Raw genomic sequence first — 16189 nt, forward strand, 5'->3', positions numbered from 1 at the left:
GACAGTGTCCTGGAGCAGTTTTAGAGATGGATGGCCACACCTGAGATGGCTTTTGTATAAGTAAACTGGTTTTGTTTGGAGGGATTAGAAAGGGTTGAGTACCTAAACTTAATCTTCAGGCCAGCAAGACAAGAGAGGTAGTTTTGTCCTGAAAACAGGATGCGTGGCATATGGGCATATGTCTCCCTTCTAATTACCTACTTTGTCCTACACTATACATTTAAATTAAAAAGACCTGGGAAAAACCCACTAAAACAAATTACTAACAGTGACAAATAGGCAGCGGTTTGTTTTGATGTATATGTGAACCATTACGTATACCCCGTGTAATCTATATGTGTCTAGATCTGAAGCCATATCTGTATCTGTATATCTATATACCTGGATCTGTATCCATGTCTAAACAATCACCTAATCTAACAGGTTAAAACAATTACAAAGTCAACAACTCCATTACTCACTCAAAATTCACATAAGCTTTCAGAAACAAGTCCATACTCATGCTGTTCCCTCTGCCTGCTGTTTGCTCTTCCCTTCTTCCTTTTTTCTACCAGATAAACTATTATTTCTCCTTTGAGATTCAGCTCAGATCACTTTTCACAATAAGCCTATCTTAATAGTGTTTTCATTCTCAAATATTTTATGGTATCTGGCATACAGTACTCAGTGCATATTTGATGAAATAATAATTGTATGGTTAAATGCAAAATGGCGATGGATGACAGAAGAGAAAGACAGACAAACTTTATTTAATCATATATCATTTACCAATCCAGAGAATAAAATAAGGTAAAGAGATAATGTTTTGGGAATGATCAAATTATTTTAGAAGTCATAATGTGGTGAACCTCACAAAACTGAGGTAGTCTCCAATAAGCCTGCATATATAAGTAAAACTAAAGAAAAAGATAGTAACATTTGTACTTATTGTACTTTACCATTTAGAAAACACTCTACATTTCCTCATGAAATATGTAACAGTGGCATTATGAATGGCTAATATTTTTCTGACCAGTGATCATCTGATCATATTAGCTCTACTCATGTCACATTGGCAGAATGTCTCATTGAGTGAGGTCAGAGCATACAGATGAGGGAAATGAGGTGGTTGGGGAAATAAACTTATTGGGAAGAATGAATAAGATAGTGACTGCAACTGAATAAAAAAGTAAGTTCTATCTCTAAAGGCAAGGGAAACAAAAGTAAAAATGATCTGTTGGGACTTCATCAAGATAAAAAGCTTCTGCATGGCAAAGGAAACAGCAAAACTAAAAGGCAACTTATGGAATGGGAGAAGATATTTGCAAATGACATAACAGATAAAGGGGCTCATATCCAAGATCTATAAAGAATTTCTAAAACTCAACACCCAAGAGGCAAAATATCCAGTTAAGAAATGGGCAGAAGATATGAACAGACCCTTCTCCAGAAAAGACATAAAAATGACTAACAGACACATGAAAAAAATGCTCCACATCACTTGCCATCAGGGAAGGGCAAATCAAAGCCACAATGAGATATTCCTCAAGAAGTTAATAGTGGAGCTACCCTATGACTCAGCAATTGCACTCCTGGGTGTTTATCCCAAAGATACAGATGTAGTGAAAAGAAGGGACACATGCACCCCAATGTTCATAGCAGCAATGTCCACAGTAGCCAAACTGTGGAAGGAGCCGAGATGCCCTTCAACAGATGAATGGATAAAGAGGATGTTGTTCATATACACAATGGAATATTACTCAGCCATCAGAAGGAACGAATACCCACCATTTGCATCTACATGGATGGAACTGAAGGGGATTATGCTAAGTGAAATAAGTCAAGCAGAGAAAGAAAATTATAATATGGTTTCACTAATATGTGGAATATAAGGAATAACGCAGAGGACCATAGGGGAAAGAAGGGAAAACTGAAGGAGAAGAAATCAGAGAGAGAGACAAACCATGAGAGATCTGGACTCTGGGAAAAAAATTGAGGGTTGCAGAAGGGAAGGCGGTGGGGGGATGGGGTAACTGGTGGGCCTTAAGGAGGGCACATGATCGGATGAGCACTGTGTATTATATGCAATTAATGAATCATTGAACACTACACCAAAAACTAACAATGTACTATATGTTGGCTAATTGAACTTAATAAAAAAAAAAAAATTCCTCCAAAAAAAAAAAAAAAAAGAGTAAGGTCTGAACATCTGGCAAATAAGGAAAAATTGGAAACCCCAAGTAACTATTAGCTGGAGAAAAGCACAAGGCAGGAGGGCCAGGAAGGTGGGGGCGTGGCTAGATTGGAGCAGCAGAACCAGAGTGTTTTTAAAGACTGGCAAAGTAAGGTGAGAGATTGTTTGGAGTCAGCTTTTTGGGAGACCCTGAGAATGACTGAGATGATAAATGTGGTCTTGCCTGGTCTTATGAATTCACTTACCTCTTTGAAATTGTTGAGAGTGATTACAAACGAGATCAAAATTATTTAAAAATCTTTTTTTATTTGCTGTACTGATATTTCTTTCAATGCAGTTCTAAGATCAACCAGGAGCACAAGTTAGCACAAGATTTATGTAGTTTCATATGATATAGTAGAGAATATGCAGTCTAGTGATTAAGAGGATAGACTCTGGAGCGAGATTTCTTGGGCTCAAGTCACAGCTCTGCTATTTGCTAGCTGCAATCCTGGGCAAGTTACTGAACATCTCAATAAAACAAGGGTAATAATAGCATGTGGCTCATAAGAGTATCACTTGTAGCAAATTAGTCCAGGAAGGTAGATTGCTAGAACAGTGCCAGACAGAATAGTGCCTGGAACATTATAAACATTCAGTGATGCTGATGGTGAGGATGAGGATGAAGATGCAGATAAAGCAAAGAACATTTATGTGGCCAGTGTTTATAATCTGTTCATTTTACAAATGTATTCGGTACTTACTCCGTACCTAGCAGGTGCTAAGATTTGAAGATAGGGAAGAAAACACTTATGAACTCAAAACTCTAGGGATCTCAGTAAAACACTGGGACATAAGACTTAATTAATAAAGAACTTTCTATCAGAAGTTGAGTTAATGTAGACCTATGTGGCACATGTATGGAGTAGAGACCACCTAGATGGTTAGCATGTTCCTTATACAAATTGAGTCAAATTATCTGTAGTTTCACATGTACTTTCTCCAAGACAAGTTCTTCAGTTAGAGTGGCTTCTGATAAATGACTTTATTGTCATTGAAAAGAGATCCATAAGATGCAAATACTAGACATGTATGAAACATTGACATTGAGTTGTAGAAAGTAAAGACCTGAGTTCACGTGGAATAAAGGGCCTTCTCACTCTACACTGAGATGGGTCTTTGTGATTTTATCTGAGCAAGCTTAAACTTCTGTTGTATCTAAGAAATAATTTCTGGTATGATAATGGACTACTATACTTATTGTTTCTGATAATATATTGCTATACAATATGGCCTTAGAACACAGAAGGCAGTAAAGAATGCTTTTCCAAAATCTTTCATCATTTGCTATTTTCTCCAGTTTGCGTATAAAGGAATTATAACAACCACTTAAGCTAAATAATAATTGGAGCATAAAAATGACCACAGAAAACATAAATGCAAACTTGTGCAAAATCTTTACATATGACTATAGTTTACTACTAGATATAAAATAGCTGAAATGGAAGATGGATCTTTTGCCAACAACATGAACAGAAGATTTTTTTTTTAAGTGTGTGTTAGAGATGGAACTTTCTTCCTAATTAAGTATTAGAGGTTAAAGATTAAGAAGATAGGTTTAGATTTTATATTTAAGACCCAAAAAGAGATGTTCGTTTGAGAACACATGCTATTTATATAGAGTGCTTAATTAATCAGATATTCAATTATCACTGATTATTTAATTTTCGATTAGTTTAATGCTCTGAAAAATATCCTATCTTAATTTTCATCCTAAAATGCAGAAAAATCATACCATGTTGTTTCTGGTCCACACATCATTTGTCCTTTTTTTTCAGGTTTATTCCCTGCTGTCCTGAATCTTGCTTCTAATGCTCTTATCACCACAAATGCAACATGTGGAGAAAGAGGACCTGAAATGTATTGCAAATTGGTAGAGCATGTCCCTGGGCAGCCCGTGAGGAACCCCCAATGTCGAATCTGCAATCAAAACAGCAGCAATCCATTCCGTATGTATTTTAATATGTATTTGCTTGGCACTAGCTAGAATCTGTAACTGAGAGACTTTGAGGTGAAGTTGCATTAAAGTCAAAGGGTTTGTGGTCCCCCAAATTCCTAGAACTTTTCTTCCATTGGGAGCTTCTTTATACCCTTTCTCTACCATCTGACAAACATCATTGGAGTTCTATATGTACCAGGTATAGTACCTGAGAATTTTCTAGCTGAAGACCTGTGTCAGTCATTAGGTTTACTACCTCAGAATAGTATCTGAGGATGTGGTTATTAAAGCAGGCTTTAGGCATTCATAGGTCACTTATGTACCAGGTACTGTGGTGAAGATCCAACGGGAGTAAAGTAGGGTCCCTCACTTCAACTAATGAAGAAATGGGCAAAAGCACAAAGTAAAGAATCAGTATACGGGCCTTAGGGAGAGAGAGGAGGGTCACAAATTCAGTCCTGGTGCAAATGAAGGCTTGCCAAAAGAAGTGATACCTAAGCTGAGATCCAAGGACAAGTATTAGCTAAGCAAGTAAAGAAGAGAGAGTGGGAAGAGAAGAAGAAATGCCAGAAAAAGAGTTCAGAATAAGACAGAAAAACTTACTTGCGGAGGGAACTACAAATAGTTAGGAATGTCTAGAACTAAAAGCATCAAAAGGCAGAATGCAGAGATAAGTCTTGTGCAGAGGCTGGATCCAGATTATGGAGGTTCTTAAACACCACAAGAGGAGTGTTTTAAGGACAGGTGTCATACAAAGCCTTCTTGCTGGCTTCTATGAACCACACTGATATCTCAGATTCATTTACATGTTTATTCGGCAAGCATTTGAACACCTGCTACTAGCAACTCATTGTATTGAAGCATAATGGTAAATCGTATATAGCCCTTGACTTAAGAGACTGAGAGGGGAAATAGGAGAAGCAGAAAAGTAAATTCAGTGTTAAGGGAACACGAGAGAGGTTATTTAACTATTCCTGGGAGAAAGTGACCCATGTACTGCAAAAATAGGAGTAAGATGAAAAGTATTATAAAAGAAAAAGCATACACAAGTCCTCAAGGTATGGAACAGCATGATACATTCAGTTAATTATGAGTAATTTGGTTTACAGGTAAAGAATTTATATAGAGAAGGGGAGGATGGTGTGCAAGAATTCTAGAGATAGAGGTTGATTTAGAGATACACATTTGGAAATTATTAAATACATATATTGGGAAGGTTAATAATGTAAATAATGTCAATGAGGCGAGTTGTAATGGGGATAAAACTTCACCATTATATTATTTTAAAATCTGCTTAGTTTGGGGCGCCTGGGTGGCTCAGTCAGTTAAGGGTCTGCCGTCGGCTCAGGTCATGATCCCGGGGTCCTGGGTTCAAGCCCTGCATCAGGCTCCCTGCTGAGGAGGCTGCTTCTCCTTCTCCCTCTACTGCTCTCCCTGCTTGTGCTCTCTCCCTCTCTCTTTCTCTCAAGTAAATAAAATCTTTAAATAATAAATAAATAAAATTTGCTTAGTTTCCTTATCTTTTTAAGTTGCAAAACTTATAAAATGAAGGAAGTTTTCTCTCACAATCTACATTTTTTAATCTCAAAAGAAAGTTGGAAGGCATTGTGCATTCTTTACTAGAACTGGTTAAAGGGAAGAATGCATAGTCACCTCTCTATTGTATAAATTAGAGATGCTGAAAACATTATTTTATTTAGAGAATTGGGACTTTTGTGATTAAAACTAGTGGTCTTGTGTATCACCGAATGTTAAAAAAAAAAAGGTTAAAAAAAATATGGTTACCATCAGAAGCCTTCCTTGCCTTTTAATGACTGGTTGTTTCTACGATGTAGATTATTATGGTATGGGCATAGGAATGGGGCATGATAGAACACATCTTATCTGTTTGCTTATTTTTGTATAGAACAATAAGGGCAAAAGACCTAGGTCAAAGCCCTGTGGAAACATCAGAAGCTAAGGGAGGTAGGTCAAGTGGATTCTAGAAAGGCAATAAAGAGAAACAGAATCCAAGGCAGGAAATGAGAAGATTCAGGTACCATGCATATGAGGAAGGAGAGAATTATCAGGAAGAATGAGTAATCCGCAATGTTAACTGCTTCCAAGATATTGAGTAAGAAAAGTGAAAAATAGATTTTCCTTGATTTTGGCAATATGGGATCCATCGATAACCTTGTTAAAGCAGTCAGTGGATTGATGGTGACAAAAGCCACACCGCAGAATTGATAAATGAGTGGTAAAGAGGACAGAAAGGAGTGTAGGAATATTCCCTCAAATATCCTTGATGTGAAAAAGACTGGAGGACTTTGACAGAGGAACATGTGGTGTTTTGAAAGTTTTCAGAGACAGGAGGCATTTGAACAAGTTTCAGTGCCGAAAGGAGAGGCCAGGAAAGTTGAGGATAAAGTTGAGAATAAAGGTGGAGTGGTAGTTCTCTAGAGGTAAAAACAGATGAGTCCCTAAACACAGGGGGAAAGCCTTAAATTAGGAGACACATATCTTTTAACTGATCAAATCAGAAAGAGGGGGGTGAGTAGAGGCAGATAGAAGGAAATATTTGGGAGGGAATTCTTATTTAATGCTTTTGATTTTCTCATTAAGACGTGTGTCTGGATCTTCTGTTAAGGAAAGGAGTAAAATTTCGATTAACGGCTTTTGGGGAATAGGAGAATTGCCGAGCCATAATGAGAATAAAGTAAGAATTCCATATGGGGTAAAATGGAAGAATCAAATGTTTGTACTGAGCCTTTACAGAGTTTTACAGAGGAAGTGGAGTGGAAGGTAAGGTGGCAAGAAAATGGAAGTAAAGGCCAGAAGATAAATGAATTGATGGACTGTGAGCTTTAGGTTCATTAGGGAGGAAATGAAGCCTGATGGGGAGGAACTGCCATTTGTTTAGACTGGTAGCATCGATGATTTCATAAGTAATGTGAAAAAGCCCGGAGGCATGGAAATGGTGGGGATGGGATGGGGAGTGGTCGGCAGGTAGTTGGGAGTGTGCGAATGTATGTTTATGATGGGCTGGGAGGGAGAGTCAAAGTATGTAAAATTGTGTGTGTGCATATGTGTATATATGTGTATATATGTATGTATATAAATATAAATACACATATTTATAGCTCCTGCCTATAAGTATAATGTTAGGATAGGTAAGGTTTGGATATAGAAAGCAATTAAACAAATATTTGAAACTGTAAACTCAGGGCTTATATACCTTGTGGTACATATTATAAGTAATGTAGAATTTCTGAGAAGGAAAACATTAGTGGGAACTGAAGTATCCAAAGAAGTTTCAAAGAAGGTAGTCAGAGTTAGTTGGGTATTGAAAAGCCTAATTGCCTGAGATTAGAGGGAAAGGTATTCCAGGAAAGGAGAAAAAGAAGGAGCTATGTACAGTCACAGAAACAGAATAGAAAGAAGATGCAAAGATTGGGGTGGAAAATAATTGAATGGAGACTCTTCGTTGGAACAATGGATGAGATCCATTTGCCAAACTGAGTCCAAGAACGACCCTGTCACTTCCCCCTTCAGAGTCTCTTGCGTCTCAGTTTTTAGGCAAGCCCATCCCACAGCTTTATATTGCGACAAAAGTGAACGGATTGTTTTAGTAACTAAGGAAGATGCAAAGGCGTTATGTTTTGTATTTCCTCATTTTTATTTACCTGAAATGTTCTTTGAACTTATCATAGTCTGGATTTACTTTGTGTGATTAATTTTAAGCTACAACTTCATTATATTTAGAAGTCCCGTTTTGGAACTAGAAATTTAGAAGGAACAATACCCTGTAAGAATAAACATCTAGCAATAAACTCCATGATTGTATTTTAGGACAAGTTGGAGCAACAGATGATAAAATTTTACAAATTCATGGAACAGCTGGAATAAATCTGGCAGGTCTGTACTCAATTACCATACAAAGAAAAGGAAACTTGAACTTCCTGTTAATAGATGGTGCTTCCCAATTAGAAACTAGCAGTTTGAGAGATTTACCTCATCAATGAGTCCCTTGCCAATTTTCTGATTCAGTTAGCCCTTGGATTGACTTGTGTGGTTATCCCTGTTGAGGATGTTGTAAGTTTCTATCTCATTCTAAATAAGGGAAGTATGCCAACAATTAATCAGTATTTGCAAATTAATTATGATTAAACTTTCATAATGGGGATTATGGTTAATTGTTGATTCATCTCCCAGTCCTCGTTTTCGTGACTAATTCTCATATCAATTTGACCTGCGGTGACAGATATCAAAATTTCCAATTAGATAGCTTCTCTCAGAATTACCTAAGAGCCACAAATTTGATTTGGAAATGTGGTTTTGTTTGTGTTTTTCTATCACATATTAAACCCACAGTCTGTAAAGAAGATTTCGGAGATGTTTGGGGAATGTTTGTGATATTTATTTTTCTTCAGAAGCATGCCAGAAACATTTCACTTATGGCTCTGACTCCTAATGTGCCAATTTCAGCACCCACTGGTAGCACAAGGGCGTTTATTTGATATTTGGTTTAGCTTATGGTATTTGCTGTCATTGTAAAGACCTGACACCTTTTGTAGCTTCAACAGAACAAGTGCTAATTATTAAATACATTCAGCAGTTTTACTTTTCAGTAATGAGATAGAACGCCTCATCTCAGTGGACTGCGAATGTGATAAGACTTGATACAAACCAAAATCCATCCAGTTGTTTAGCTGAACTAAATAATTTATCAATAAAAATAGAATATTTTTGTCCTGTCCTATGCTCTCATCTTCCCAAAAGTAACTCAAGGACAGAAGCCTCTATGTTTTTAATTAAACAAGTCATAACAGGCTCCTGTAATAAAACTAATATAGTCAAAGTATTTATTCTAAAAATGGCAAATTTAGTGAACATTCAGTTTTGAATAAAAATTTTTCTTTTGAAGATGATTTCACTTTATTATGAAATTCCTATTGCATTGAGGACTTCATTTTGCTTGGTTTTGTTGTTCTTTTCAAATTTTTTGTTAAATGCAATTCAGCTCTAATTAAGATTCAGAAGAGTATACATTTTGAACAGATGTGTAATTTATTTTATGTATATGCATAATAATGGTTAGAATATTAATAGCTGTAATGTTCCTCTCGTATCCATGTTAGTTTAGAGTTCTCATCCAAGGTATGTTTACTGGTCCATGGAAAAATGAGAAAATGAGAAATTCTGAATTTTTATTGACAACAAAATGAACGCATTTTAAAGAACTGTTCTTCATTTTGAAATTATGGTTCTTTAAAACTTTGTTGGTTTCAATCGTTCATTATTTGATGAAATAATAGTGGTGGTATATTAAATGACAGTAAAGGAGACTGGAGGTTACTGTGACTTGCATCAATGAAGAGCCAAAACTCATATCAGTTCCACAAATCTCTCTCACGTACATTTTTTTAAATTTACTTTTTTCTGAAAATCTGGGAATCACTGCTGCAGAGTGGAGTTTTGTTATCCCTATTTTAAAAATTGCACACACAATTTAAATGAGTTGCCATGGTTAAATACCAAATGGTGGAGCCAGGTGGAATATCTAGCTCCGTATACTTCAGCTCTTCATATTGCAGATCTCATGCCTTTTTCATCACCATTATCATCAGAGTACATGTCTGCATTACTAAATCGTGTAGGCAAATGGAGAGTCCATGATTGCTCTTGGTAGTGATGTGGTTTATTCATTATTTGAAGTATTCCTTCCATTTACAAAAAAGATTGTGTTCTGATCTAAAAGGTTATTATTTGAAACATCTCCCCAGAGAAGTAGTGTTAAAAAGTTCTCGAGCCTGATGCCTCAAGTCCTATGTAATCCATAATGTACAAAAGGGTAGCAGGGAAGCTAGCCTTCAGTTTGTTTACATTTCTATGGTTAAATATGTTGACTTTCAAGTGAGAATTTAGGAAGTTAAGCACCCTTAGTGAAACCCTTAGAGTAGAAATAGGGACATCTCCATCTACCTCCACTCCTGCCATCCTCGCCTGTGAATGAGCTAGGCCTGTTTAGAAGAGAAGAAAGAAAAAAAAAAAAAGGAATTTGTGTTACTTGGAAAACAAGAACATATTTCAGACAAGAACTCATAACTAAGAACCAAAACAGAATGGGGGTTTTGGCACCTCAGGCATAATGGCTGCTGTTGTGAGATGCACAGTGCTAAGTTGAAGTAAAGGCAAGGTTTGAAGAACGTAAGAAGGAAAGGGATGGCAAGAAAAGACAGTGGCAGGGGGTGATTGTCCACCCTCCTGTTATCTATCTCCAGTCTTCCTTTTAATGTGCAACTGGGTTCTGTTCTCATCTACCTGGAATAAAGGTGAGGGAAGATCCACATTTTGTTGGTAGGGCAGAGTTTCATGTGCTATTCTCTCCCTGCTTGCCATTATTGTCCAGACTCCTCCATTGAGTTAGTGATGATGGGGATGGGAAAATGCTAGATGGGAGGTTTGGAGTATCTTTCACTATATATATATGTTTTTAAAGATTTACTTATTTATGAGTTAGAGGACACAAACTTGAGGGGAGGGGACGAGGGAGAGGGAGAGAGAGGATCTCAAGAAGGCTCCTGGCTGAACATGGAGACCCATATGGGACTTGATCTCACAGCCCTGAGATGATGACCTGAGCCAAAACCAAGAGTTGGACTTCAACCAACTGAGCCACCCAGGTGCCCCATCTTTCATTATATTTTTAAATAGTGGTTGGAAGTTGGTCAGTTAAGAACTGACTGCAAAAAGTCTCATAGGATGGATTTGACAGCATTTTATATTAAACCCAGATACATACTGGACCACTCAAGTCTTGGTAATAATGAATAGTCAGAAGGGTCAATCTTCAAGTACCTTTCAACCACAATGCACGATTTCATGTTTTTGTTCACAAAGCAGATGGCATATGAGAGCTGCCTCAAACAGTTTTTGTTTCTTTGAATAACTGACACATCCATTGGATCTCAATATTATTTCTTCACTCTTAATTTCTGTAGTAATCTTTAAAGTTGCCTATTTTTAGTTGATGGCCAGAGTGTTGAGCAGGTTCTTCTCTTACAGCCCAACTCTTGAGGCATTTCATGCTACCTTATAGAGTGCTATGAAAACGTTGGCATTAAATTAATTCTGTTGAAGATATGAATTGCTCTTTCTTTATATTATTTTGATGTTTGATATTCACAAGATGATGCTTTCAAGTTAGTTTTACTTCTCTCTTTAAAGAAACAGCTACAAATTCATTATATGATCCTTTTTTTTTTTTTTTGGTCCTTTTACATATTGCTACTGATTCAACAGAAAGACACCCGATTACAAATGCTATTGATGGAAAGAACACCTGGTGGCAGAGTCCCAGTATTAAGAATGGAATTGAATACCATTATGTGACAATTACACTGGATTTACAGCAGGTATAGTGTCTCTCTCTCTCTCTTTTTTTTTAAAATCATTTTCCACTTTTAAAGTTGTATCTTGGACTTACTATTTGTTTAGTTAGTAGTTCTTGGGTGAAAGGATACTTTTCTTATTGCCCTCTGTTATTAATACGAGGAACAAAGGGGTCTCTTCCTTTAGGATATTGTTATTTAGAAATATTTGGCATTTATTTTTAAAGCACAATAAAAATGATGTCCCATGAAGACTTTAGAACTGAATTAGGAGCTGGTTCTGTTTTGACTAATGAGAGTTAATGATGAAAATGTAGATCAACAAAATTTTACATAAAGAAAATATAATGGTGCCATTTTTAACTTTTAAAATAATACAGCCCTCCTGCTCTGCTCATGGTGTGTGCTCTGAAAGGTTCTTGAATAACAGGGCTCTTGAGTAAATTGCCTCTCATTACTGAGAGTTGAACAAGCTGTGACAGTTGATTCTTAAATTAAACTTGGGCCACTAAACAAGGTAACAAGCCTTGTAGTTGTACAAAATTGATGTTGAAGTTATTAGAGTTTGTGTGGCAGAGGCCTGGGTGCCTTCTACACTTAATTTCTTTCTTCTTTCCATTCACAATATTCAGGTCAGGCTAAAGTTATTAATCAAGAATTACCATCACCCCAAATTATTGTGCTTGCAAATTGGATGGAATCTGGTAAAACTTTTCCATATTTTGCTGTTATTCCAAATACAGAAGCTAATTTAATTGACCAAAGGCTGAGACTGGGGACATTTAACTTAGATGACTTCTGTAACTTAGCCTGTTTCTCACTCCCTGGAATCAGTGTACAAAAGGCTCTCAGCCACTCCTCCCATGCCCAGTGGAGTCAGAGCGGCAAGGCATTGTGGGGTAAGTGAAGGTGGAATGGCCAAGATAGTTAGTGGCAGATGCTATGTATACACTGTAGATGACATGTTTCCACAGGTGCTCATAGTAGAGAGAAGCACCAGCCAATGGGGTTAGTCACATTCCCAGGGGACCAGATATGCACCAGCCATTTCACATATGGATGCTATTTGTCATCAACAGGAGTACAACCCCTCCCCCCCCCCCCAGAGTTTGGGCCCACTTTTTGCCAAGGGAGACACACTCAGGAATTACAAATTGCTGGCTGGTGAGTCTCACAGGAGACCCTCTTCTCACCCATCTAGGACAACTCAGGACCTTAGCAAGATGATGGCAAGGGCTCAGAGCTGCAGCTAAATTGCCAGCCAGCATGGCTTCATGTCTACCCATTCTAAGAGCTGAATGTTAGCCTTGAGTTAATGGCGTTTCTCAGGAAGTCTCAGAATACTATCAGGGAATAGCAGAGCAAAGTACAACACTAATCAATCACACAGTAGGTCAATGAAGACTTGTTAATGAATACCCTGAGGATCCTACCCTCAAAATGCACTTCATCCCTCTTCTGATAAAGACAGCTTGGTCCTTTATCCAGGCACCATGATTCTCCTCCTTTATGTGGTTAATGAAGGTCAGCCTTCCCAATCAGAAGTTAAGTCTACTGTCTGTTATCTTGTGCATCTTCTGGGATAGGGAATTAATAAATAGTGATGATCAATTTCTCTAGTTAACGCTCGAATTCTTTAAATTGTATGTGGAGCAAGAGTCAACTGTTAATATAATTTACCCAAATCACTTATATTACTCTTTGATCTCAACCACAGTATCATTAAACATAATAACATTTTTTTTCTTCTAATTTAAAACTGGATGGTCCAATTAGAAGTTTTTGTTAAATCGTTTCTGCATACCTATCATTTTTTAAGCATTTTCTTTTTTTCTTTTTTAAAAATTCCTTATTTAAATTCAATTTAATTAACATAACCTGTAATATTAGTTTCAGAGATATAATTTAGTGATTCTTAAGTTGCATACAACACCCAGTGCTTATTACTTCAAGTGCCTTCCGTAGTGCTCATCACACAAATACTCCATCCCCCACTTACCTCCCCTCTAGCAACCCTCAATTTGTGTCCTATAATTAAGAATCTCATGATTTGCCTCCTTCTCTGGTTTCATCTTACCTTATTTTTCCTTCCCTTCCCCTATGTTCATCTGTTTTATTTCTTAAATTCCACATGAGTGAAATCATATGGTATTTGTCTTTGACTGACTTATTTCACTTAGCATAATACCCTCTAGTTCAATCCATGTCATGGCAAATGGCAAAATTTCATTCTTTTTGATGGCTCAGTAACATTCCAGTGTGTGTGTATGTGTGTGTGTGTGTGTGCGCACACGCGCGCACACACGTATACTATATATACCATATCTTCTTTATCCACTCATGTATTGATGGAAATCAGGGCTCTTTCTATATTTTGACTACTGTGGACATTGCTGCTATAATATTGTGCTGCATGTGCCCCTTTGAATCATTATGTTTGTATCCTTTGGTTAAATACCTAGTAGGGTAATTGCAGGGTCATAGGCTAGCTCTAATTTTAACATTTTGAGGAACCTGTGTACTGTTTTCTAGAGTGGATGCACCAGTTTGCATTCGCATCAAGAGTGCAAGAGGGTTCCCCTTTCTCCACGTCCTTGCCAACATCTGTTGTTTCCTGACTTGTTAATTTTAGCCATTTTGACAGTTGTGAGGTGGTATCTCTTTGTAGTTTTGATTGGTATTTCCCTTATGATGAGTGATAGTGAGCATATTGTCATGTGTCTGTTGGTAATTTGTATGTCTTCTTTGGAGAACTGTCTGTTAATGTCTTCTGCCCATTTCATGACTGGATTTTTTGTTTTTTGGGGTGTTCAGTTTGCTAAGTTCATTATAGATTTTGGATACTAGCCCTTTATCTGATAAGACATTTGGAAATATCTTCTCCCATTCCGTAGGTTGCCTTTTAGTTTTGTTGACTGTTTCCTTTGCTGTGCAGAAGCTTTTTATCTTGATGAAGTCCCAGTAGTTCATTTTTGCTTTTATTTCCCTTGCCTCCGGAGACATATCTACTAAGAAGTTGCTGCAGCCAACATCACAGAGGTTGCTGCCTGTGTTCTCCTCTAGGATTTTGATGGTTTCCTGTCTCACATTTAGGTCTTTCATCATTTTGAGTCTGTTTTTGAGTATGGTATAAGGAAGTGGTCCAATTTCATTCTTCTGCATGTGGCTGTCCAGTTTTCCCAACACCATTTGTTGAAGAGACTGTCTTTTTTTCAATTGGATATTCTTTCCTGCTTGTTCGAAGATGAGTTGACCATATAGTTGAGGGTCCATTTCTGGGTTCTTTATTCTGTTCCATTGATCTATGTGTCTGTTTTTGCGCCAGTACCATACTATCTCGATGATTACAGCTTTGTAATAGAGCTTAAAGTCTGGAATGGTGATTCCTCTAGCTTTGGTTTACTTTTTTCAAGATTGCTTTGGCTATTTGGGGTCTTTTGTGGTTCCATACAAATTTAAGGATTGTTTGTTCTAGTTCTGTGAAAAATGCTGGTGTTATTTTGATTGGGATTGCATTGAATATGTAGATTGCTTTCGGTAGTATAGACAATTTAACAGTGTTTGTTCTTCCAATCCATTAGCAAGGAATGTTTTTCCATTTCTTTGTGTCCTCTTTGATTTCTTTCCTACATGTTCTTTAGTTTTCAGAGTACAAATGTTTTACCTCTTTAGCTAGATTTCTTCCTAGATATCTTATTATTTTTGGTGCAGTTGTAGATGGGATCAATTCCTTCATTTCTGTTTCTGCTGCTCTATTATTGGAGTATAAGAAATGCAACAGATTTCTGTACATTAATTTTATATCCTGTAACTTTGCTGAATTCACATATCAGTTAAAGTTTTGATGGAGTCTTTTAGGTTTTCGACATAGAATATCATGTCATCTGCAAAGAGTGAAAGTTTGACTTCTTCCTTGCTGGTTTGGATGCCTTTTATTTCTTTTTGCTGTCTGACTGTTGAGGCTAGGACTTCAAGTACTGTGTTGAACAACAGTGGTGAAAGTGGACATCCGTGTCACATGCCTGACCTTAGGGGAAAAGCTCTCAGTTTTTCCCCATTGAGGATGATATTTGCTGTAGGTCTTTTGTATATGGCCTTTATGATGTTGAGGTTTGTTCCTTCAATCTCTACTTTCTGGAGGGTTTTTATTAAGAAAGTATGCTGTATTCTATCAAATACTTTTTCTGCATCTATTGAGAGGATCGTATGATTGTTATCCTTTCTTTTATTAATATGGTGTATAATGTTGATTGATTTGCAGATTTCGAACAACCCCTGCAGCCCAGGAATAACCCACTTGATCATGGTGAATAATCCTTTTAATATACTGTTGGAACTGATTAGCTAGTATCTTGAGAGATTTTGCATCAGTGTTCATCAGGGATATTGGTCTGTAAATCTCCTTTTTAGTGGGTCTTTGGTTTTGAATCAAAGTAATGCTGGCCTTGTAGAATGAGTTTGGGAGTTTTCCTTCCATTTTTATTTTTTGGAATAGTTTCAGAATAATAGGTATTAATTCTTCTTTAAATGTTGATAGAATTCCCTTAGGAAGCCATGCAGCCCTGGACTCCTGTTGGTTGGGAGATTTTTGATTACTGATTCAATTTCTTTGCTCGTTATGCATCTGTTCAGATTTTCTATTTCATCCTGTTTTAGTTTTAGTAGTTT

The 16189-nt window shown here is 37.0% G+C and overlaps 1 protein-coding gene across 4 annotated transcripts in view; it reads left to right on the plus strand.

Annotated features, from left to right (window-relative positions):
• LAMA2 (laminin subunit alpha 2) overlaps positions 1-16189 on the plus strand; it is a 599838-nt gene that overhangs the window by 143693 nt on the left and 439956 nt on the right. For all 4 annotated transcript variants that reach the window (XM_087865477.1, XM_087865478.1, XM_045805578.2 and 1 more), the window contains exons 2-3: positions 3991-4161; positions 11433-11545. In XM_087865477.1, the coding sequence (XP_087721603.1) occupies positions 3991-4161; positions 11433-11545 (284 nt within the window). The remainder of the gene's footprint in view (positions 1-3990; positions 4162-11432; positions 11546-16189) is intronic.

This window comes from Ursus americanus, chromosome 11 (assembly GCF_024610735.1).
Source record: "Ursus americanus isolate L20-20 chromosome 11, mUrsAme1.1.p, whole genome shotgun sequence".
NCBI classification, from domain to species: domain Eukaryota; kingdom Metazoa; phylum Chordata; class Mammalia; order Carnivora; family Ursidae; genus Ursus; species Ursus americanus.